Source organism: Callospermophilus lateralis, chromosome 5, assembly GCF_048772815.1.
Source record: "Callospermophilus lateralis isolate mCalLat2 chromosome 5, mCalLat2.hap1, whole genome shotgun sequence".
Classification (NCBI taxonomy): domain Eukaryota; kingdom Metazoa; phylum Chordata; class Mammalia; order Rodentia; family Sciuridae; genus Callospermophilus; species Callospermophilus lateralis.
In genome coordinates, this window is record NC_135309.1 from 39,240,534 (window position 1) to 39,266,302 (window position 25,769).

At 37.8% G+C, this 25,769-nt stretch overlaps 1 protein-coding gene and 3 pseudogenes across 1 annotated transcript; 1 reads left to right on the forward strand and 3 right to left on the reverse strand.

Annotated features, from left to right (window-relative positions):
• Window positions 1–3,747: 3,747 nt before the first annotated feature.
• LOC143400358 (olfactory receptor 2Y1B-like) lies at window positions 3,748–4,679 on the forward strand (annotated as a pseudogene).
• Window positions 4,680–15,991: 11,312 nt separating this feature from the next.
• Window positions 15,992–16,922, reverse strand: LOC143399091 (olfactory receptor 2Y1B-like; annotated as a pseudogene).
• Window positions 16,923–21,931: 5,009 nt separating this feature from the next.
• LOC143399093 (transcriptional repressor protein YY1 pseudogene) lies at window positions 21,932–22,520 on the reverse strand (annotated as a pseudogene).
• Window positions 22,521–23,928: 1,408 nt separating this feature from the next.
• Window positions 23,929–24,867, reverse strand: LOC143399094 (olfactory receptor 2Y1B-like). Its single transcript, XM_076855813.2, has one exon. The coding sequence runs from the start codon at window positions 24,865–24,867 to the stop codon at window positions 23,929–23,931; it is 939 nt and encodes a 312-aa protein (XP_076711928.2).
• Between the last annotated feature and the right edge of the window lie 902 nt (window positions 24,868–25,769).

Sequence of the window (25,769 nt, forward strand, 5' to 3'; positions counted from 1 at the left end):
AAGTTACCTTATTCTTATGCTACGACTACTGCTGCTAACCTAGTGAACAATAGTTTAAATTTACTTTTGTATAAATTTAAAGATAATTCATAAAAAATAATTTTATGATATTGTTATTCTAATATTAAAGGTGACTGAACTAAGACCCAGAAATTTTAAAGAGTTTCCTAAGTTGACACATGTAGTAAGTGATTTAAACAGAAGCTAGGATTTAAACAGAGGTCTCTTGATTTCATGTTTCATACTTTGGACTGCCTATGATGGCATTATCAAGGTTCTCTAACTAAATTAGTTAATCCAAATGAGAATGATTCAAAAGACTTTTCTATTATCAATTATAGTAAGTTTAATATCATCATGGAATCTTTGCTTTATCTTATTTAGCAAACTTCCCCAACTCCCTGATGAATTAACTCTTTTTATTCCAATTAATTCCTTTTTCCTCACCACTGCCACTTTTATTTCATTTTTCCAATGGAGATATGAAGTTTCTTTAATGTCAAAAAGTGCAGAAGAATTATAATTAGTTGCCCTGGGTTTTTTTTACCACTTCTTATATACTGTGTGACCTAATGAATGCTAATTAATCAGTTACAAAGTGAGACTGTTAATATCTAACTAGCTTCTAGTGTCATTGTGAAGTTCATATTCAATTATCATTACATAAAAAGCAACTATCAGGGAATTTTATTACAATGGGCTCTTATGATATTTAAGAACTTATAAGTTGTGAAAGAAAATAAAGAACTGAATTTTCTTTTTCTACAGATTTATGGGATCATACTGTCTTTGTCAGTCCACATTGTTCAGATGTATACTAAGCTTACTTGCAGGAAAAACTGGAAATAGTTTGCAACTCAAGGCATAGAAATCTGCAGAATCTTCATGGACCTGGCTGGAACTGACGAAGCCACAGAATTTCATGATAACAATACTCAGTTCAGTTAGTAGACAGATGGGGATCAATCTCTACTTTTGGTAGAAAATAGGTAAGATGGACTTATGGATATGTGAGGTGGGTGGGTAAAGGGATAAGTAGTGTGAGGACAGAGAATTGGAGAGGAATGTCTGCTTATTTTATTCTAAAAATTAATTGTTATTTCAGTGGTACAAACTTATAGAGTTTGATGTGAAAATTTGATAGATCTATATAGTAATGTAATGATAAAATCAAGGAGTTAACATTTCTGTCTCCTTAAATGTTTTAAATTAACTGGAAGTGAATTTTGTGTCGTGGGTGAACACTGGCTTTTTAATTGAGATATTAGAGCTTTTCACTTAAAAAATTTCCAATTTAAAAAATTTTATGTGATTCAAACCAAAGTTGGTGATTCCAGATTTGATTCAGAGTTCACATACTTGGGATCTTTGGAGAGATGTTAACTGAATACACACATGTTACTTGCTACACATTTGGCAATTGCTGAACATATATTTAATAATGAACAAATTAAATGCCATCCCAGGTTTCTCTGCCTCCTTCTTCCCCATGTTGTATCTCTGAGCTCCAACCCAGCATGTATGGAAACCCATACTTATAAATGGATTCCTCCTTTATATCACGTGGGCCTCTTTTGCTTATATGAAATGGCAAACTACACCTGATCAGTTTCCCTTCCATTTATTTATTTTTACCCTTACTTTAAATTTATTTGTGATTTTAAAATTTAGGTATGGATTAATACAAAATTATTCAATTTTATAGGATGGAAAACAACTATATAGCATGCCAAATTTGTTTAAACATTCATTCTAATGAAACAGACCAATCATAAAGGAGAATACTGAAAGGCTGAATATATACCAGTACCTCACTCTTACTATCTCAAATATGCTCAGTCTGAAGACCTGGAAAAAGTGTATCTAGTAAGCTATGTACTGTGAAGAGATAAGATGCTGTTTTTTAAAAAAGGGATAGTTTTTAGAGTGCCATGAGGAGATTCCCCCCTGCTCCATGTTGGGGGTTAAACCCAGGGCCTCATTCAAGTTAGACAACTACTTTACCATGATCATACATCTCCAGGTCTGACAGAGTCTTTCTTAAACTCAACATGATTAGTTGGAGATTAAATAAGATTTGGAGAAACTTGGATATCCTGAAGCTTCTTGAAGGCAATGACTATCTTGAAAGCAGTACTATAGAGAATTGCTGTTTAACAGCAGAGGGACAACACAGAAAGAGTCAAGGAGAGAATATTAATGAAAAGTACAGAAGTATTTTTTGCCTTGCTGCCTGGTTTCTTATTCAACTTCTATTTAAATAGAGTGAATTTATTACTGACTTTTTGATTTCCTTCCTGGTGTCTTTATTTGCAACTGCCATTGAAAATAAATCTAAATTCCTTTAACCTTTTGCTCATTTATTTGAAATCTTCTACCTTACTATGAATTATTTCTACTTAGAGGCATGCACAGAAACTACCCTAAAAATGTTGTTATTGAGCATCCCCCTCCTTTGCTGTGACTGATACATAAGAATTGTATTTTAAAATGCATCCCTTTTCTGCTTTGTACAACCTTATGTTGTAAGTGAATGTGAAAGAACAATCATATGTAGAACTTATACAAAAATGATTTTAATAAATATTAGTTCTTGGACAACTCAGAGAGCTTTGCCCATTTGAAATATTAAACTGGATTAAGAGAAGGGAGAGGAGAAGAAAAATATAAAAATTCATTTAGAGTAAGTATTGATATGAGTACAAAACCATCCCCACCAACAGGGAAAAGGCCTCCAGGTTGGGGGCTTCAACAGAGTTAGCTGGAGACTTAAAAAAATTTATATATATATATAGTTGGGAGGGGCAGAATGAACCAGGCTCAATTCTTACACAGAAAGTCTAGGGATGAGAAAAGTGCTAACAACAGCTACCATGGTGGAGTCAAGTTAGTCATGGCTGCTTGCAATGAGTTTCAACCAAAAGATGTAAAATGGTTTCCTGTGTGGCAGAAGAGGGTCACTATGAAGGGACAGCTTGTGTTGAGCCGTTGTCCTGAGTCTTATTCTATAGGGCCACAACAGGAACAAAGGGACCAAGCGTTGTGGATAAGACCCTGAGCCCCAGAGTTTACAAAAGGTGGTGTACACTGCTCAGAAAGAGATGCCTCCACCTATTCTGGGGACAGGCAGGTCTACTGGCCTAGCAAGGTAGTGTCTAAAGAATACACATATTCCCCATGAGAAGAGTTAGTTTTTAAACAGCTGTCAGGCTCCGAGAGCATAATATTGTCTTGGGAGAGTAAGACTCTCTGGCAATCCCTTCCCTTCCCCTTTGCATGATCCAAATAGGGAAAACCTAGAGGCACTGCTGACACACTGGTAGAGAAGAGCAGGAAACGAAAGGGGCTGCCTACACCCCCTCCCCCAAAACATAAGAGTTCACTTGAAAGGGGCTGTAGCTGGAAAGAGGTCAAGACTGGATGTTGAATTAGATTCTGAGTTTTTAGTATTCATGAGACTAGGATTTCAAATTAGTGAATTTAGATTCTGTCTATAACTGAAAATGGTTGTTATACTTTTTTTTTTTTTTTTTTTTTACCATGGAGGCCGTGAGTTTGCTGGAGTTCACACCAGCAAGTGTGAAACGAGTTGGAAAAGACAAGAGGAAATAAAAATAAAATATAATTTGGGTCCTGTCCAGGGTCTCTGCTTGTCCAATATCCATTACATATATTAATTACCCACCTATTACCTTTAAATCCCACTCTAGGTGACATGAGATTTCCCTCAATGATATCTCTGAAGAGATGGAAGCAACCAATGACAGCTCAGGTGGGGATTTCATCTTAGTGGGCTTCTCTGAGCATCCTGAGTTGGAGCTGATCCTCTCCCTTTTTGTTCTGATACTCTACAGCATAACCCTTGTGGGTAATGTTGCCATCATCTCACTCTCGATTCTGGATGCTCGGCTCCATACACCCATGTACTTCTTTCTCAGAAACCTTTCTGTGCTCGACCTCTCTTTTACCACTAGCATTGTGCCCCAGATGCTGGTGAACATGTGGGGAGGCAACAAGAAGATCAGTTATGCTGGCTGCATGGTCCAGTACTGGGTGGCCTTGGCACTTGGCTCCACTGAGTGCGTGCTCCTTGCCGTGATGGCGGTGGATCGCTATGTTGCAGTTTGTTGGCCCCTCCGCTACACCACCATTATGCACCCCAAATTGTGTCACCTCCTGGCAGCAGCTTCCTGGGCCTCTGGCTTTGCCAACTCCTTTCTACAGTCCTCAATGGCCATTGTGCTACCTCGCTGTGGAAACCGGCGTGTGGACCATTTCTTCTGTGAGCTGCTGATCATTGTTAAACTCTCCTGTGTGGATACTGGCCCAACAGAGTCCAAAATGTTTATTGCCCGGCTCATCATTCTAGCTGTGCCTGTCTCCATCATCTTGACCTCCTATGTGTGTATTGCAGGGCAGACGTGAAAATGCGCTCAGCAGAGGGAAGGAAAAAGGCTTTTGGGACTTGTGCTTCTCACCTAATGGTGGTCTCACTCTTCTATGGGACCACTATGTTTTTGTATCTACAACCAAAGGACAACTACTCTCAGGACCAGGGCAAAGCACTTGCAGTGCTCTACATGATTCTTGCTCCCACTCTCAACCCGCTGATCTATACACTGAGGAACAAGGATGTGAAAAAAGCAGTTAGGAAGATTATGGGGAAGGAGCAGGCATAGGGAGATCCAGAGCTAGAATTAGGTGAGGCCAACACAGGAGACAGGATTTGGTATGCACTTGCTTTAACTGAACTTCTTTCATTTTCTTTGGGGTAGAGGGGATATTTAATGTGTACTACTCTGTGGCTGTCCCTGGACCCTTTTAGGATTGAAACTTATCGGAAGGAAAATTTAATCATCCCTTAAAAGAACTTCTTTAGTCAGTTTCTCACAGGCAAGTAAACCTTTCTTCTATGGCTAACGTCTTTCTAGTCTCAATGAATAGTTACTTACTTATTCAAATACCATCAAATACACAGTCACATGCTATAGTAACACTGATGAAAATTTAACTATGTTTTTTAAGCATCTTTATGGCCATAGCTGCATCTTTACTGTCTCACTCATCATTTTCACTTTATTATTATTTTCACTTTATCCTCAGGTAGGCATACAAATGGCAGATAATCTAGTCAGTAGCACACTATGGAATATTTGTCCACTATGGATAAGTATATGTAAAACAAAAAGCAAGGATAAATACACAGAGACTAGGCACTATATCAAAGATTTATGCTTTTTAGAATTGAAAGGAATCCCCTGAACATTCAGGGCAAGGCTGGAGAAGATGTCAAATTTCTAGAACATAATTCTAGAGGAGATATTTGAACAAGAATAAACGTTTATTTTGGGGGAACATAAGACAGTTTATAAATTTCAAAGTCACAAAAATGATAACTAAGAAAAGATAACTGTATGTTAAGTAGAGAAAAAGTAACTGATTTCAATGATTCGGAGCTTCCCATTCACTCCATAAAGAAATTGAAAATAAAAACCCTGTTTTGAGTAGGAAATGAAAGTAAAGGCAGCCAGATATCTTGACCCCTATGGCTACATTTAGGTAGTTTTCTTATGACATGATCCCATGGTTCCAAATTCCCTTTGGCATTGATGGGTTTCTTGTCATTCTGTGGTTCACAATGGGATCAAAGTCCATCATAATTTCTTGAGATATGGCCTAAAGCCTATAATGACATCTTTTAAGGAAGAGCCTTCACTGATTAATGTAGGACTTGAGCACAGCATCTCTTCTCATTCCCTGAGAAGCACCCTTCTTCCTGTGTGGCTCTGGATGTTTATACACACTTGTGATGGAATGGGAACACCGCTATTGGCTTTCTCCTTTTTGAGTTGGTCCATGTGTTTCTCAAGGAGCCTAGTGCTCTATAAATGTACAGTAAATGTGGGTTTAATGAAGGGATGTGGCAAGATGTTCATATACAATGGCATCATATGGGTTGGAATGCTTTTGAAACATCTTTCTGGTGTTGTATGCAATATTTCATTCGTGTAGGATGGACCTTTTGTATTGACAAGTGTCTGAAGGTATAGAATGAAAAAATAAAATTATCGTATATATGACTGTCTGCAGCCATCTGAATTTAACTAGACTCTAATAACCACATCTAATAACAGGCAAGAATTAGTTCAAATGTAAATCCTTGCTTAAAAGAAGAAAAAGAAATAACTGTGTTTTTTTAAAAAATCAGGTTTTTCAATTGGAGCAGAGGTTCTCAACTAGGGGCAATTGCATCTTATTCCTACTCACAGGGGGGCACTTGGCAATTTCTGGGGACATTCTCAGTTATCACAATCTGGGAATGAGGTGCTACCACCTTCTACTAAGTGGAAGCCAGGGGTTCCACTAACTATAGCACAATGCACAAGACAATCTCCTACAACAAGGCATTCATTACTTGGCTGAGAAATCTTGAATTACAGGAATAAATATTATGGATGCTTTCATCAAAGAAAAAATTTGCAAAGGCAACTGTTCATGAATGAGTTGATGACATGTGCATTTTTATGAGAACAGTGAGCAGTCTGTGTTAGCAAGGGTCTGACTAGAAAAACAGAACAACTTTTAAGTATTTATGGCATAAATTATTTAATGCGGAAAACTGGTAAACTAAGCAATGAAAGGGCTAAGAATCCCAACTGGGGATGTTGAATAAACCTCAATATTTGAAGTCAGTAATATCTCTAGGTTTGAGTAATTAACAGAGGAAGTGGTGTTACTAGACACCCAATGGTAGGATCACTTGGAAGAAACTGTAGCCAGCATGGTAAACCAGTCCCGTAGAAGCTGGAGCTACAGAAAGGAGGGTGCTATTGCCCAAAGTACCACTTGAAGCAGACTGGGAGGTAGACATACCCTGAATTCTGACCTGCAATTTCTGTGGATGTTAGAGACAAGGAAATGCAGCCTGTAGGGTCCTCAAAGCCTCCCACCCTGTTCCTCATCCCACCCCAGTGAAAAACCGAGCAGATCAGGACAAGGATAAAAATGTATCTGGAAGCAAATAGAGTTAAGTAGGATTGGCACCAGTGATTCTCATTTCACTCAGCGTGCACGCTATATGAATATTTACATTTCATGCAAATTCAGGCTTTCACTTTACAGAAGGCAACACACTCCACTTCTTTCCACGGGGGTCATAAGTCCTTCCAGCCATGGTGTCTATCATCTTGAGTCCATGAACTCTGGCTAATGTTCTGTTCTTTTCACTTGGTCTAAAAGAAACTTCTTGGAATCTGATGACCTATAAATAAAATTAAAATAATTGGTTAATATATACCTAAAAGTATCCATAACAGACACAATCTTCATTTCTGTAATGGGTTTCAAGGTCACGGTGGGCATTCATTTTAATCACACAAGTCTCCTGTGACCCAGTTCATATTGTCTTCGCTTTCAACCACTACCTGATTAGAGGAACTAAACTTCTGTTTTTACAGGTTATTAGGACTTAGTGATACTGTCTTTGTTGGGTGGTTATAATTTTCCAAGATGACAACTATCAAATGTAGCAATATTAAGAATTACCCCAGAGAATTCTATTAATCCCAAATATGCCTTTATTGTCTCCCTGATGTAGCAACAATCCTATTTCCCTTGATATTTGAGGTTATTCACCTCAGTCTAGGAATTAATACTCTTAACTGCCAGTTCAGTAACATCATGGGAAGAATTCACCATGTGAAGCCCCCTCTGGTGGGCACTTTTGGAAACAGAGATAGCAAAATCAGCTAAGCCCAAGGTGTTTTTTTAAATTAAAAAAATATATATTTATTTTTTAGTTGTAGATGGACATAATACCTTTATTTTATTTTTATTTGGTGCTGATGATCAAACCCAGTGTCTCACACATGCTAGGCAAGTGCTGTACTACTGAGCCCCAAGCCAAGCCCGAATCCTTAGCCCAAGGTTTTGAAGATAAGAAGGAAAACTTGAGCAGGTTATTAGATAGTGAGAGATTCATTCTATTTTCACTTCTTAGTTTGGGCTTTAGGAAAAATGTACATCAGATATATAAAGCACATGTTGCCTTGTATGCAATACTTCAAACCCAATAGAATGTTGTCTTGAAGCTAGTAAGATAATATTTTTTTCAGTAGGTCATCCAAATAGTTTATAATGCAGTGCTCTCCTAGTCATTGTGATTCATGGAAAAAAATAATGCCTTTTATGAACATGGAATTCATGGTCACATTTTTTTCTTTTGCTCTAATGACTTTTGGGGGGGGGAGAGTACTGTGTGGGGTGTCTTGATGGTCAACAACCATCCATTACGTCCACAGAAAATAGTGCTGAGGCATTGCGGAAGGGGAAGACTAATCTGTATGCAGAATAAATTCTATTACAGAATATAAAGGTAGCTAGAAAGGGCTCAATGTTATAAACCTTTCCCCAAAAGCTAACTTGCCTCCCCAAGGAATAATGGATAGGAGGGGCTCCATACTGGCCTTTAGTTTTGCCAATAAGGACATTAGTTCTAAAAGTAGGTAGATTAACCTAATGAAAAAGAAATCCTTGTCATCAAAACTATGCTTAGCTTCCTTTGCTTGCATCATTACAAATTTATACACAGGTCCATTGAGTAATCTCTGGGTTAGCTGAGGAAAGAGGTTGACAGAAATCCAAAAAAAAATTTTTTGGTGTGTATGTAAATATTGAGAACCTTTCTTGAAACGGATGACCTCCTGTGTCCATTCTGAGAGGTTTCTCTCTATGTACTTCCCAGACCTGTGTAAGTCTCTGAACACTGGAGAAACTGTCAACAACATCTCATGAGTCACAATAGAGTCATATATCTGGACATGGGTATTTTCACATAAAGTATACATTCAGATACACTGTCCCAAGTTCTGTCCACTTGGACTTAATATTGTTTCATTTTAGCTGGTGCCAACATGTCATGCAATCCCATCTATATTTCAAGGCAAAGATTTTTTTCTTCTTCACCATCTAGTCTTGGGCAATTCTTATAGGCCTTTGAGGTAGATATCTTGCAGAAAAGGAAACAATGAAGCAGGAGTAGGTGTTGTGAGAGCCATCATATCATTCACTTATAAATTATTTGTGATTCTATATCTACTAGAGTTTAATCCTATATATATATATATATATATATATATATATATATATATATATATATTCAATTTGATAAAGAATTGCTTTTTCTCTCATTCAACTTTATGGGTTGTTGGATAAGATAGTGCCATCTCATAGACTGACAGGCAATTAGGTGACAATCAGTGTCCCTTGATTATACATCTAGTCTTTTCCAGAGTCCATTAGCAATCTTGGTTTTGTTTTTCAAAAACAAAATATTTATCAGTAGAAGTGAATGTGGCTTTACACTAATGCCCCAGGACTCTACATGATGCATTTATTGAACCTTTCCAGAGGGTCTACCCAGAATCCTTGAAACATTTGACAGATCAGCAAGTTCTTAAGTCTCAAGTGGCAGAGCTGGACTTGCTGTGGATAATTCTCTTTCTTTACTTTTTCAACAATGGTTGAAGTTGAACTAGTGAAGGGAGAGAAATCAGATTACAGGAAGAGACATAAAGTGTTTGTACTGAATCTTGAGGAATTCCAACATTTCAGGCAGCCAGAGAAAGAGAAATGAACCTATAGAAAAGACAGGTATAGGTGTACTAGAGGAGGAAAATTATTAAAGTGTGGTATAATTGATGGCAAGGCTGAATTAATTTATTAGTTCTAATAGTTTTTCAGTGTAGTCATTAGGACTTTCTGTATAGACTTTTATTAGTCTTTAAGACTTCTGTATATACAATTACATCAAATATAAGAAACTTAACTTCCTCTTTTCCAGTGTGGATCCCCCCACCATGCCTTATTTTTATTGTGTCTTATTGCTTTGGCCCTAGCCAAAGTATTTATATTGAATAAAAGTGGTGAAAGTAGCCATTCATGTCTTGTTCCTGATTCTAGAAAGAAAGCATTTGGCCTTTCCCCATTAAGTATTATGTTAACTGTTGGCTTACTATGTATGGCCTTTATTATGTTGAGGTATGTTTTATTCTATGCCTATTTTCTTCAGAATTTTTATTGTGAAGGAATGTTGAATTTACAAATATTTTTACATATCTATTGAGATTGTCAAGAGGTTTTTATCCTTTATTCTTTTGGTGTAGTGTATCATGTTTATTGATTTGTGTAGTTTGAACCATCCTTACATCTCTGGGATGAATCCTACTTGATCATGTTGAATAATCTTTTAATGTGCTGTTGGATTTGGTTTGTTAGCATTTTGTTGAGGATTTTTGCATCTATATTCATCAAGAAATTGGCATTAGTTTCCTTATTTTGTGTTGTGTCCCTGTCAGGTTTTGGAGTCGAGATAATGCTGGCCTCATAGAATGAGCACAAGAATTCCCTCCTTTTCAATTTTTTTTAGAATAAGTTTAGAATAATTGGTATTAGTTCTTTAATTGTTTGGTAGAACTTGGCAGTGAACCCATCTATTCTGTTTTTTATGAGATACTTTAAAATCTTTTATTAAAAACTGTGTTTTTTAAATTCACCTGACAGTAGAATGTATTTTGACATATATACATGGAGTATAACTTATTCTAATTCTTGTGGTTGTACATGATGTGTATTTTCACTGGTTGTGTGTTCATATATAAACATAGGAAAGTCATGGTAGATTCATTCCACTTTATTTCGTACTCCCAACCCCCCCATTCCCTTTGGTCCCTTTGTCTGTTCCAAATAACTTATATTCTTATCATTACCCCCTTGTTGTGTGTTAACATCCACATTTTTCAAAGAGAACATTTGGCCTTTGATTTTTCGGAATTGGCTTATTTCACTTAACATGATAGTCTCCAGATCCATCCATTTACCTGCAAATGTCATAAAGTCCTTCATTTTTATGAATAAGTAGTATTCTGTATATATACTACATTTTCTTTATCCATTCACAATATTTTTTCTTGTTTTATCCATTTTTATTTATGTGTTTTTAAATTCTCATATTAGGCACACATATTTTCTGGAATGTTAGATGTAAGTGATTTGTATTCTTCACTATTATGCAGTTTCTCCACTTAATCACAATGAGATTATTAATGTGCACTCACATCCTTCCTGATGTCTGTGTATCCACACCAGGTTTATTAATTTTAGCACTTGTGTACTATATATTTTTTCTTTTTATATTCAGTCTCCTGATATATTTATACTAAAAGTAAGTCTTCCAAAATTAGCTAATAGTTGTCTATTTTTACTACATTTTGTCCTGTTTTTCTGACCTTTAAACAGTATTTTGATTGTATCTTATTTTGTTTAGTTGTTCTTTTAGATGTATGTGACAGTAGAGTATATTTCGACATATTCTACCTACATGGAGTATAACTTAATTCTAATAATTAGGATCCCATTCTTGTGTACATGATGTAGAGTTACAATGGTTGTGTATTCTTATGTGAATATAGGAAAGTTCTGTTCAATTCATTCTACTGTCTTTCCTATTCCTATTTCCATTCCTTCCCTTCATTCTCCTTTGTCTAATCCAATGAACCTCTATTCCCTGCTCCCCACACTCCCCGCCCCACATTTAATGTGGGTTAGCATCCATATATCAGAGAGAATATTCAGCCTTTGCTCTTTGGGATTGGATTATTTCTGAATGTGTCTGTAAAGTTAATTTTGCCAGTGAGTCCTACACTTTTCAAAGTTTTCTTCTTGTATACATACTCTCTTTTATACCCTTAGTACTAGAAATTGAACCCAGGAGCACATTACCACCAACCTACAACCCCCGCCAATTTTTTTTTTTTTTTTTTTTGAGACAGGGTCTCACTAAGTTGCTTAGGGCCTTTCTAAATTGCTGAGGCTGGCTTCAAACTTGTGATCCTACTGCCTCAGCCTCCTGCTTGACAGGTATTACAGGCATGTGGAATCACATCTGGCTCTTCTTAGTTATTAATGTTTCCTTTTTTTCAAGTTTGAAGAAGTTTAGCATTTCAATAGCTTTTGTTTGCCTAGGAATATCTTTTATCTCTTCTTCTTTATACAGGGCACTGGTGGGTACAGTATTGGTTGGCAGTTTTTTTCTTGTAATACTGTTAATATCTAATGCCACTCTCTCCTGGCCTGTAAGATTTCTGTTTTGAAGTATGATTTTAGGCAAATTGGGAAACTTTTATGTGCTATTTGTTTTTCTCTTGTAGCTTTGTGAATCTTCTCCTTATCTTTCATCTTTGAAAGCTTGCATATAATGTGTCTTGGGGGAGAGTTGGTTAAGTAAAAATAAAACAAAAATCCAGTGACTTCAAACCTTTCTGTACCTGGATATTTATAGCCTTCTTCATGTTCTTGAAATTTTCTATTATAATCTCCTGGACTAATATTTCTAAACCTTTGTTATTCTTGGATCTCTCTTGAACTCCAATCACCTGAATTTTTTGTTTGTTTGTTTTTGGCACAGAGTTCAGTAAGTTTTCTTCATTTCTCTTCTAATGCTTTTTTGAGAAATCACCTGTTTTTGAGCTCTCTACTTCTTTTTTTCTGTTTGATCTTCTTTCCTATTGATGTGTTTGGCACATTTTAATTTCACTTACTGTGTTTTTGCTCAAAGATTTCTGTTTGATTTCTTTGAATTCCTCTCATTTCTCTGTCAAGTTTCTCTGTTAAAGTATCGAATTGTTTCTTTGTGCTCTCTTTAAGCACAATGAGTTTTTTAAAAAACAGCTATTTCATATTCTTCATCTAAGAGTTTGCCCATACTGGTTATCATCTAGTTGGCTTCTGACATCTTATTTTGACTATTTGGTGAGGTCACATTTCCCTGAAAGTTCTTAATGCTCTTTGTATGGAATATCATCTGTGCATTATAGGATTCTTTATTGTAGGTATTTATTCCAATCTTCCTACTATGCATTGTTCATTTGTTCATGTTCATATTTCCAGATATTCAAGCAGGCTGTTTATTTTCTTGGAGGCTACAGTCACGTTCTCTCTCTCTCTCTCTCTCTCTCTCTCTCTCTCTCTCTCTCTCTCCCTCTCTCTCATCAGAGGTGCCCTAAATTTAAGTTTGCTCTCTAAGGCACTAGAGGTTATCTAAGTTCAGGTTCATTGGTGTGCTGTTGCTGTTTCAGAACTAGAGGGTATTATTCAGTAAGAATGGGAATAGTGCCTAAAAATAATGATTTGTCACCGGAAGCCTTTCTCTGGGGATGAGGGTAGTCCCAAAATCTCATATTGGGTCACTCAGGAACTGGAGAATTCTCTCTAGCTCTGGCCTCAGTCTCTTGTATCATATCTGAGGCCACAAATTCTGCAATGCAGTGTCATACCCTGAGCCCAAAGCCCACTGAAACCACTGCAGCTCTGGGTAGAACCAAGACTTGCACTGCTTTGAGTTGTCCACTGCTGAGATGGACCATTGCAATCAGCCAAAGGTGATGCTGGCCAGAATAGAAATCCAATTGACTGATTCACATGTCTCCACCTGACATCAGGGTTGTTTAGAGGCTCTGGACATGTGTACTGTTCTGGGAGTGGAAGCCATTAGGATCTTCTCAGTGTTAGGTTCCACAAACCCAGCACCAAGTCCCAAGGCAAAGTCCTGTGTCTACAGTATCTATCCCGAGCAAATAGATACAAATTGGAACCTTGCCCAATACTATGCTGCACAAAGTTGGAGTAGCTTTGGTAAAGGTAGTCTCTTCACAAGTGGGGCTGATGCTGAGCTGGGTCACTCTTGAATTTTGCATTCTCAGTGACATGCACAATGTCAGGGATGTATCCAGGCCCATGCCTCAGCTGGTGGTGATACAGGTCAAAACAAAAATCTGTCCCACATAGGCACAGGTCTCTGTCTGGTGCAAGGGTAGGTCTAGAACTCCACCTTCAAGTACTGGCCTAGGGATAGTTGTGATGTTCAAGATTGGGAGACTGTTTGTGGCAGCATCCTTAGTTGCCTGGCTAATGAAATTCCAGTGGTTTGGTCCACAGATATAGCTCATGAGGCTCTGCCAGCATTAGGTTTCACCTTGGTGATTCTTAGGCTGGGTCCCAAGTCTAGTGCCTGGACTTCATTTCTTTCCCCAAGTAGGGGTCTCTCTTTATGGTTTGGTTTTAGGAGAGTGTGATGTGGGAAACTCTTTTTCAATTCATCTTTTCTTATTGTTATATTAAAACCAGGTACAATAGTCTCTCATGTAGCTTTTGTATTTTTTGTGAAGTTAGTTTGGTGCATGAATAACTCTTCAGTTTGTGTTTGTGGGAGATGATCCTGGTGGATCTTACTCAGCTACTATATTACTTTAACACAAACACTTGTGTTTTTACTTAAAACCATTACTTAAATACATGGAATAAAATGATAGTGGTGATATTTCAAATATCCATTTTCTTTATACTTTAGCTTAGAAGTTCTTAACTTTATACTATTCCCTACCATGGATATTTCTGTCTCTTTCTCCTTTGTGTTACTCTTTTAGTCTTTTTCTTTCTTATATCCCTTCCCCTTGAATCACTATTTTAATGTTCTTTTTTTCTCTTTTACATGGAAAAATACTGTTTTGTGATGTAACTTGCTATATTTTACTTTTACTTTTACTTTAAGATAATAATTACACATATTATGGTCTACAGTTATACATACACACATATGTATATATGCATGTATGCAATGAGTAATGATCAAATAAATAATATTTGCATTTCTCTCTCCTCAAACGTTTATCATTTTGATGTGTTGGGAAGCTTCAAACTTCTCTCTTCTGATTATTTTGAATCATAATGAATTGTAATAAATCATACTCACCCAGTGGGCTGTAGAACATGAGAACATATTCTTCCTATTAGCTATGTTTTGGTACTCATTGTTCAACCCTTCTCTTTCCTCCCTCATCCTTATGTATACTAGGCTCTAGTTACCACTCATCTACACTCTTTTCTATGACACCAACTTTTTAAGCTTCATATATGAGTGGGAATTGACATATTTTTCCTTTTGTGCCTGGCTTATTTCACTTAATATTACCTCTTCCAGATATTGCAAATTACAGGATTTCATTCATTTGTAGCTGAATAACTTTCCATTTTGTATATACACAACATTTTATTTATCTATTAGTCCAATGATGGACATCCTGGTTAATGCCTTATCTTGGCTATTATGAAGAATTCTTTATTAAACACAGGAGTTGAATAGAAAATAGCTTTTGTGTCAAAACAAGTAGCTTGACTGAAGCTCTTAATATATCTTGTAAGATATTTATGCTTTCTTTTGCCCAGTACCACCCTAATCATTTTGCTTTTTTATTCTAGTAGGTGAAATGACATCATATCTGAAACTCTACTTGCTCTCCGCAGTGACTCTGTTCATGTTTTTCTTAACTGTGCCATATTTCATAGAAGGGTAATTACTGTAAAGGACCTTAGAAACAGACCCTGAGATGTGACGAGATATGAATAGAGTCATGGTTAGGTATTTATTTATTTATTTATTTTGGTGCTGGAGATTGAACCCAGGACCTCTCACATGCTAACCAAGCTTTACCTTTCAACTATATCCCTCCCTAATCCACAATTTATAAAGCAGAAGTAAACTCTTGTTCTCTGCCTTTGAGCACAGAGTACTACATTGGCAATCATTGCTTTGGAAATGGGCTTTAATTCTGAATTAAGTCTTCATTCAGACTCTGACTTGTCAAAAATCCATCCCCATTCTCCACAAGAGGACATAACACACCCACATCCCAACTCTTCTCTTTGAAGGTTGTGATACAAGTAACAATTACTTCTTGCTGGCCAAAGATCATAAATACTAACCTAAAAAGCAACTCAAGTGATCCCCGTTTCTAACTTCCAGAGAAATAAGTAAATAAAATCTTGATTCCAACTGAAGGTACTTTCTAGTTAACTACCAATTGACTTCCAAGGAACAAGGTGGGATTCATAATATGAAAGAGATTATATGATATTTTACTGGCCCTCATTTCTCTTCCTACCTGGAATCTCTGTCTTTCCTCAGTACCTTCCAAAGAGCCCCCTTCACAGTCTTGTTCCTTAGGGTATAGATCAGAGGATTGAGCATGGGAGTAATGATAGTATAAAAAAGGGCAACAACCTTTCCTTCAATCTCAGAGTAACTGCCCATGGGTTGGAGACATGTGTACATGGCTGAGCCATAAAAAAGACAAACCACCAGAGATGGGACCCACATGTTCCAAAAGCCTTTCTGCATCCAGCCATTGACTTGATCCTCAGCACTGCCAAGCAATGTGTGTATAGGAGCCTATAATCAGGACTACAGGAAAGACCAAAATTATGGCTCCAGCCACAAACAAATAGGCCTCTATTCCTCCAATGTCTTCAAAAGCCAACTTCTGGAATACAGGCATCTCACAGAAGAAGTGGTTCAAGTAATGGAGGCCACAGAGAGGCATGGCCATCATGAAGCTTGTCTGAATCAGAGAGTTCATGAGACCTCCCACCCAGGCAGCAATAGCCAGGGACTGGCAGAGAAGGGGGTGCATGTTGGTTGTGTAGTGGAGTGATACACAGCAGCATAGTGGTCAATGGCCATCACAAAGAGGAGCACACACTCAGTTTTACCCAGGGAGACGTAGATGAAGAGCTGAGCCACACCCCTCCATAGCTGATGGTCCTGTCAAATCCAGAAAGATTGATCAGCAGCTGGGGCACAGTGCTGGTGGTATAGCAGAGGTCCAGGAAGGAGAGGTGGCAGAGAGAGAAGTACATAGGTGTGTGCATACGAGGGTCTGATCGCGACAGAGAAATGATGGCGGTGTTGCCAAAGAGGGTTAGGAGTAGAAAATTGAAATGAAGACAAAAAAGGTAAGTTCCAGTTGTGACCAATTTGAGAAGCCCAACAAAACGAAGCCCTCTTCAAAACTGGTGTTAAAGCTTCCCATAGCCTTGCATCTCCAAGACAACAGAAGACAATTCAATGCTTCCTCTGAAGAACTTGAATTAAAATGTGTTTCACAACATTTGAGGATATGGTGAAAATGTTCCTCCATTAACTGTAAGATGGGTAAGATAGTTTTGAGCCTCCTATCTAGTCCTGATCTTATTCATTTTGATAATTTGTATAATATGTGCACCAAAAAACCCAAAACCAAACCCCCAAAACACAATAGGCCGAACTTTGCAGACATTACGCTAAGTGAAATAAGTCAGATATAAAAGGACGCTTGTTACATGTATTCACTTATATAGGTACCTAAAATAGTCAAAATCATAAAGATAGAAATATAGAATGATAGTCCCTCAGGGTTCTGGGGAAAGGGGATTACAAAGTTATTGTTTACTGGGTACAGTTGTAGTATAGAATGATCAAAAATTTCTGAGATGAACAGTAGTGATGGTTGCATAACATCACAACAATCTAAGTATTCTTAATGTCACTGAATTAGATACTTACAATGGTACATTTAATGTTATTATGTATATGAGTATACATACATATGAATATTTATTTAATTAATTAATTTAGCTGTGTTAGGGATTTAACCAGGGTTTTATACATGTAGGCAAATGCTCTACTCACTGAACTAAACCCCAAACTCTTATATATCTCATACATATTTACTACAGAAAATGAAAAAATTAATTTCTACTGGTAATCACCTATGCATACACAATGCATTTTTTCAGATTTGGTTTCCTACAATACCAAAATCAATGATTATGTATGTGCAACTCTATGTGTTTGTGGTTAAATGTGTGCACATCTGTGTGTCTATGCATGACCTCTATAAGTAATAAGCTTATTGACCAGAAATCATGTTTGAAAATATTTCTAAGAGCATGTACTATTACATCCTTCATGCCATTCCATCAACTTAATGATATTGTCAGACTATAATGGAACCACATTGAAATCATAATATTTAATCTAAGCAAAAGAGAAGGTTCCACAAATTTCTTCTCAATCACCTTCATAGCTCAGTCATGTATTTTAAAATTTGAATCTAATTTCTCTTAGTATACCTGCTCTTTCTTTAGGGGTTGAGAGATTAATTTCACTATCAAAAATCTTGTTCAGTATTGAAACATCCTTCTACCGGTCCTCCATCAACATCTGCTCTTCTATAGCCCCCATCGTTCTCTGTCTGGACCCTTACCCTTTCATGTTGGAAATCACACAGTATCCCACATTATGCCACAACTATTTAGGGTGATCTTCAAGATTCTTTTATCAAATTCCCAAAGATAATACACCAATATTTTCTAGTGTAAGTTGAAAAAATTAAAAAAACAAGGTTTGCATCCTGAGAGCTTAGTTGATATTCAAAGACTGAATTAGCAAGTTTCTTGTTTTAACTCTGACTTCTGGCCCAGAACATTGTCTCCATCTAGGATGAATTTCATCCCATCATCTTGTCCTTCAAGAAGCCCTCCTTGATTTACTTCAGCAACTCTGCCCATGCCCCTGATGTCCTCAATTTACTTTGGAAATGAAAGCCTTGGCATCATAGGATTTGAGTTACAGATGGGACTGCAAAAGGATTTTAAGTCAGCCCTCACAGTACCCATTAAAAAAGAGCTTATTTTTCTAAGTGCACACAGTTGAAAATAAAGAGATGTAGCTAACTTTTTTTTTGACATGTTGTATGTATAATAGGTAGATGGATGGATAGACAATAGAGAAGAAAAGACTATCATTGATATAATGTTTTGTATGAATTTAAAATTTCTTTGCCTCAAACTGGGGCCCTAGTATAATGGAAACCAGTGATAATTGCTTAAGAGACTATTTCTTATATTCTAGATTCACCTGTGGAGCCAGAGTAGACCACTTGGTCATTACTCACTTGAAGGTCAAGGAGAGAAAACTGCTGCATTTATCTTTCTCAATTTTATCGGTTTCCAAGCAGATATGAGAAACACTGGATATTTTTGGTGATATCTGGAAATACCATCTTCTTTGGTTCTGATTTCATTTGTTGTGGGGAGTGATCAGATTAGAATTCCTGTCTTTGATAAGTAATGACTAGATATGGTTCCCTCCCACAATAGGAAAGATTGCTGGGGCTCATGACCTAGGAGGTGGGTACATGCCCCACAACAAACCCCATTGCTCACCCTAACTGTCTGAGACCAGCAATGAGCTGGTATATTATTAACCCATCTTCTGACTGTAGGACTGAGAGCACCCAATCTTCCCTGGGGCATTACCAAGGCTTCCTTAAGAGTGGTGAAGAGAGTTGTTCACCAGTGTGGCCTTGGAGAACTCGGAGTCCCAGCGTGGTGATTCCAAACATTCCACATTCCACTTTAAGCCTACTATAGTCACCATACATCTGAAATATCTTATTTTCCCCTTGATTTCTCATATAATATTCATATATCTGAGGATATATGAATAATTGATGCAACTAAATACTTATTTCCTTGATGTGAAAAAGTTTGAAGCTTTATTTCTCTGTTACAAAATTTAATGTTTTAATATTTCTTGTTTGTAGGTTCTGCTTTTATTTCCAATATATTTAAAATGCACTTATTCACTAAAAATCATACATTGAGAAAATAACCTTTCTACATACTCTATGAAACAAAAAAGTCAATATTTAAAATTATGTGCCGTCAGTTAAGGAATTATAATGCAATGTAAGAGAATAGGTCTGTTATTACTAACTTTACCTCGACAAAGTTTTTGACTTGCTTGAGCTTCAGTGTTTCTCCACCAGTGTTATGTTGCGATGTTACCTATTCTGTACTACTGTTTGTGGATTAATGACAAATTGGATAGGAAATGCATGTGTATGGTAGACATCCATTCAGTGGTAGTTAGTGTTACTCTGATAAAAACATTGATTTAGTGCCTTCTATTTGTCTGAAAAAATGCAAAAAAACATGATCTCTGATTCTAAGAAAGTCCATAGTATAACAAGAGATATACATACCTGAAATGATCAAAATTAATGTGGTATTACAGTATTACAAGCTGATCTAGATTACTGGGGTACTGACCCTCTGACTGGGATAGAGAGACACTTGGCCCAAGAGAGCTCTTAATGCCTGTGAGTATGAAGAGTGAGCTCTGTTCCCCTCTGCTGACTGGGAAAAGGAGTCAGGTGGACAGCCTGCCCCTGGTCTCTTACTATTCACAGTTTTGAATTGCTGTGCTGCTTCCTTCTTCTGGGATATCCTTGATACTGTGCTATCCAAGCTCCTTGAACCCTTCTGCAACCATGAGGCCTGCAGGTACAAGCTGTCTCTGGCCTCCCTGCACTACAGAAGCCTCAGTTCTGGTGGGTACAGCACACTTGGTTTACTCATCACCATGATGGGGTGGGGTGTCAGTTGGCCCATCTCTGTCTGAGCTCCCACAGAGGCTGTGTTGAGTGCTGGGTCAGAGTTAGCAGTCCCTGAGAGCAATTAGCTCTTGGTCAGCTCCACTGCACTCCTCTTGTCCATGGTGAGGGAAAGGGGGTTTCAGTACCTTTCAGTTAGCAGTGATTCCTCCACAGGTAACTTCTAGACAGATTACTGGGCAACCCATTTCAGAGGTATTCCCTCTAGTTTTATTTGTTGCTATCTGAAGGTGGAGTGGCGCTGTGTTGATGTAATTTCTTTTAGGGAGGTTGGCTAGCTATGAATTCTATAAAATGGCTGCCAGGCCTGGCTTGGCTTTCAGTCCACAGTTTGTTCTAAGCTACTTGATCCCTTTCACTGTCTTTGTTATTTATGTCACATTTTAATTCAGCCTGATTTTCTTTCCAGCTGTTGTTAAGGAAGTAAGCTCATGTGCTTTTCCTCTCCCTTTCCCCAAACTCCACCCTGGTCAGGGTTATGGATCAAGGAATGTTGTCCTTATTTTCTGCTCCAGTAACGACACACCAGTCCCTCCAAGTGTCAAACTGTTCAATATTGAGTTTCAGAATATTTACTCTGTCTCCACCCCCTGGGCATTTGCTCTTTCCCTGCTTTCACTCAGGGCTATGGAGGTTCAGGGATTGCAGCCTAGCTCTGATCTTCCAACTTTGCTCCTCCAAAGTTCTATCTTTTTTTTTTTACACATCTTTTTTTCTGCCATATTCTTTCTTTAGAATCGCTATTTTATTGTTGCCCTTTCTGTTACACCGGATGTTCACATCAGGTGTTAAAAGGTACAATACATTCTACAACTGTGCACCACTTTCTGTAACTGAACAGGCAAAGAAATTACACTGAACATCACCATCTGGCAGTTTTGTGGGGTTTTTTTTTTTGGAAAAAAAATATGACTAAAATGGGTTTAAATTGATTGACACTATTAAATCACATCTAATATTTGATACTACATGATTCAATATAGCTATAAGATACAATTATACAAAATGTGTTAACATCAAAGAATACAACCAAAATTAAGATAGCAAACAAACCTATATGACTTTTTTTGTACAGGAAAATACTTTTGAAGTATGCATGTAACTGCCCATTCTTTTAAAGAAAATCTACTGCAGCAAAGTTATCAACCTCCAGAAAAATCACACATAGCATTACTAAGCATATCCCCAAAAGGTGTACAATATGCACACTTGGAAAATACAAAATTAAAAAAAAATTGTAAGCAACAGGTGAGCTTCATGTTTATAAGAATGTGAAAAGAAGTCCCATTTTTAGCACTGTTGTATAAAGAATTGTCTTTTGATGCTAAGTTCATGAATTGTCCTCCTGCTGGGACCACACTTTACAAAAAACCGTGTTTTTGAAACAAAATTACAGAGCAAGATAGAGCATCTTAGCAATGTCATCTTATTAATTTTTTTTTTAATTTTTACTACTTTATCAAAACATGTCCCTTAGGTGTGTAGGATTCATTTTTAAAATTCTTCCTAGAAATAATATACAAAGGAGAGGCATATTTACTCCCATTCACACTCCTGGAAGATGCTTCCTGCAGCCGAGAAGGGTCTTCTTTTTCTTCTTTTCACTGGTTGTTTTTGGCCTTAGCATGTGTTAAGATGTGAGATTTCAGGTTAGTTGACTGAGCAAATTTCGTATTGCATCCATCCAAGGGGCACACATAGGGCCTGTCTCCGGTATGGATTCACACGTGTGTGCAAATTGAAGTCCAGTGAAAAGCGTTTCCCACAGCCTTGGAATGTGCACTGGACGGGCTTCTCTCCAGTATGAACCAGTTGGTGTCGTTTTAGTTTTGAGCTCTCAACAAAAGCTTTGCCACATTCTGCACAGACGTGGACTCCAGGGCCCTGGGTGTGCAGATGTTTTCTCATAGCAGAGTTATCCCTGAACATCTTTGTGCAGCCTTTATGAGGGCAAGCTATTGTTCTTGGAGCATCATCTTCTTTAATTTTTCTTGGCTTCATTCTAGCAAATTCCGCCAGCTGTTTTGGATCTGAGAGGTCAATGCCAGGGATTCCCCCAGGAGGGAGTTTCTTTCCTGTCATATACTCTGAATAATCAGGAGGCGAGTTCTCTCCAAAGATCTGTTCTTCAACCACTGTCTCATGGTCAATATCTTTTTTTTCATCCAATCTATTTGCAGAGAGCTGAACGCTAAACCCCAGAGAAACCCAGGGGTGCTTGCCCCAGGCGCGAAGGCCCTTCAGCCAGCACCCGCCAGATGCCTGAGCCAACACACACTGGCTCTACTGGAGGCACCAAGTCCCGCCCCACAGCGCAGCTGGCCTGGGCAGCATGATCACTAAGCAGGGTCCAGGACTCCAGGAGCTCATTACTATCTTTATTGGAAGATACTTTTAAATGTATGTTATGGGCATAAAATTGTTTCTCATTATTAGTGTAATTTGCATTTAATTCTTTATGAGTTGGACTCAACATCTTTTTACATGGTTTATTGTTCATCTCATTTTTGAAAATTTTTTAATATTCTTAGCTTTTATTTTCTGAATTCCTTTTTTTTATTATTCATCTCATTTTCTTCATGAATTATCTGCTTATATACTTTTACATTCTATTGGACTATTTTATTTTTTCTAAAAGATTTGTAGGTTGTTTGTTATATACAATGCAAATGTATTCTAATCTCTAGTCTGATTTTTCACTTTACTAATGAAATATTTGTGTGCCATTACATGGTGCTCACATATGTGAATTTACTATAAATCTATTTGTTTTATCATTTAAGTTTGGACAAAAAATCTCTTTGGACTAGAGAGAAGATAGTTAATAGGCACAGATGTGCAGTTGTATAGGATGAATAATTTTTATATTTTATAGCCTGGAACACATTGCTGGTGGTTTTGGTGCTCATTTCTTTTTTAACCTCCTCTCTCTTGCATGAAAATATCACCTCCATGACTCCAAGTTGCATGGACTAAGACTGGGTTCAGCTGACCAGATTTGGATGCCTCTTTTACTCAATGCTATCCTAATGAATTTGACTTTTTCTTCATTCAGATAAATGACACTCATATATATGCTAACCACTAGCATCCTAGAAGATTAATCATTGTAGGAGAACTTAGAACAGGTACTAAGGTATTTGAGGAAGTGACCAGGGGCCATTTATTAGAAATGAAGTGGTGAACTCATGTCCTCCACACTTAAGGTCAGTGCCATCTACATAACTCCACACTGGGAGTTATTGACTTTGGAAAAGGCATTTTTTCACAATTAATTTTCCCCTCACTCTCAGAAATGTGTAGAATCCTTTCCCTACTCTAATCTCTACATCTGGCCAGAACACATCCATTTCTCAGGGTTATTTTTGTGGGATGCTGTGATACAGATCAGCACTGACTCCCTCCTGAACAACAATGGTAAATACAAGCTACAAAGCAACTCATGAGATTCCCACTTGCAACTTCCCACAAAGGAAGGAGCTAAAATCCCGAGTCTCACCAACACTGTTTTCTAGTGATCAGCTAACTCTAAATAACAGAAAGTGTTTCAGGAAATAAAAGTTATCACAGAAAATGTTCTTTGGCCTCATTACCCCTCCTACCTGGAAATGCTATCTCTCCCTAGCACATTCCACAGAGCCCTCTTAACATCCTTGTTCTTTAGGGTATAGATCAGAGGATTAAGCATGGGACTAATGACAGTATAAAAAAGGGCAACAAACTTTCTTTCACTCTCAGAATAACTGCCCATGGGCTGGAGATATGTGTACATGGCTGAGCCATAAAACAGACAAACCACCAGAAGATGGGAGCCACATGTCCCAAAAACTTTTCTGCGCCCAGTCATTGACTTGATCCTCAGCACTGCCTGAGCAATGTGTGCATAGGATCCTAGAATTAGTGCCACAGGAACAACCAAGATTATGGCTCCAGCCACAAAGAGATTGGCCTCTGTTCCTCCTGTATCCTCACAAGCCAACTTCAGTAACACAGGCATCTCACAAAAGAAGTGGTTCAGGCAGTGCAGGCCACAGAGTGGCAGGGATGCCACAAGGACTGTCTGAATAAGAGCATTCAGGAGGCCTCCCACCCAGGAGGTGATAGCCAGTGACTGGCAGAGCAGGGGGTGCATGATGGTTGTGTAGTGGAGTGGACGACACACGGCAGCATAGCGGTCAAAGGCCATCACCACCAGGAGCACACACTCAGTTCCACCCAAAGCGAGGACAATGAAGAACTGGGCCACACACCCTCCATAGCTGATGGTCCTGTCAAGTCCAGAAAGATTGATCAGCAGCTGGGGCACAGTGCTGGTGGTATAGCAGAGGTCCAGGAAGGAGAGGTGGCAGAGGAAGAAGTACATGGGCGTGTGCAGCCGAGGGTCCAGTTGTGAAAGTGTGATAATGGTGGTGTTGCTAAAGAGAGTCAGAGAGTAGAATACTGAAATGAAAGTAAAAAAGGGGAGCTCCAGGTGAGGCCAATCTGAGAAGCCCACCAAAATGAAGCCCTCTCCCAAAGTGGTATTGAAACTTCCCATAGCCTTTTACCTACACAAATAACAGAAGACAATTCAATGCTCTTGTTAAAAACCTATTAAATTTTTATGTCACAATATTGCCTAACACTGTTTTGCTATTGTATGCATTTTTGTCCTGTCTTCTTTTCATAGCTCTTCTCTAAGGAAGATAGCACTGGATTAGGAGTGATAAGAACTTGATTTGAACTCTAGTTTTGCTGCTTGTTTGTTCTATGACTATAGCAAAGGCCTTGTGTCTGAGGTTTCTTGTGTGAAAATATCAAGGATGCATCGCCTCCCTCACTGCACTGAGGACCTACTGCAGTTATGTGGAAACAAGCTTTTAAAATGTAGAATGTGGGGCTTGGGTTGTGTCTCAGTTGTAGAGTGCTTGCATAGCACATGTGACACACTCAGTTTGATCCCCAGCAGCACATAAATAGAAATAAATAAACTAAAGTTACTTTGTTCACATTCAACTAACTACAAAAATTGTAAATGTTGAATATTTTTACATCCAATACATTTTCTGACATAATAGCTCATAATTCAGAGAAAGAACATGTTTAAAATAATTCAGTGAATGTAAAAAATCCTAAATAAAAATTATGCAAAGTTGTGTGCTACAAGTAGCAAACAACTCTTTCTGGAGAGTTGAAGGATGGATATAACAGTTGTATTCTATATTGTTCTCCTTTGCCCTCTTTCTTTATTAGGTAGACTCTTTCATTAGATTAGGATCAAGGTTTACCCAGGATGAGAGCCCAAGTTTGAACGCAGGTGCTTCATCTATTTCTTTATGCTCAGTGAATGTGGTCAAGTCAACATTAATCCTTGGAATCCCCCTCATGACCAGCTGCCAGCTGTCTCCAAGAACTGAGAAATGTCTAGATTCATCTTGGAGAAAAATTATAAACACATCA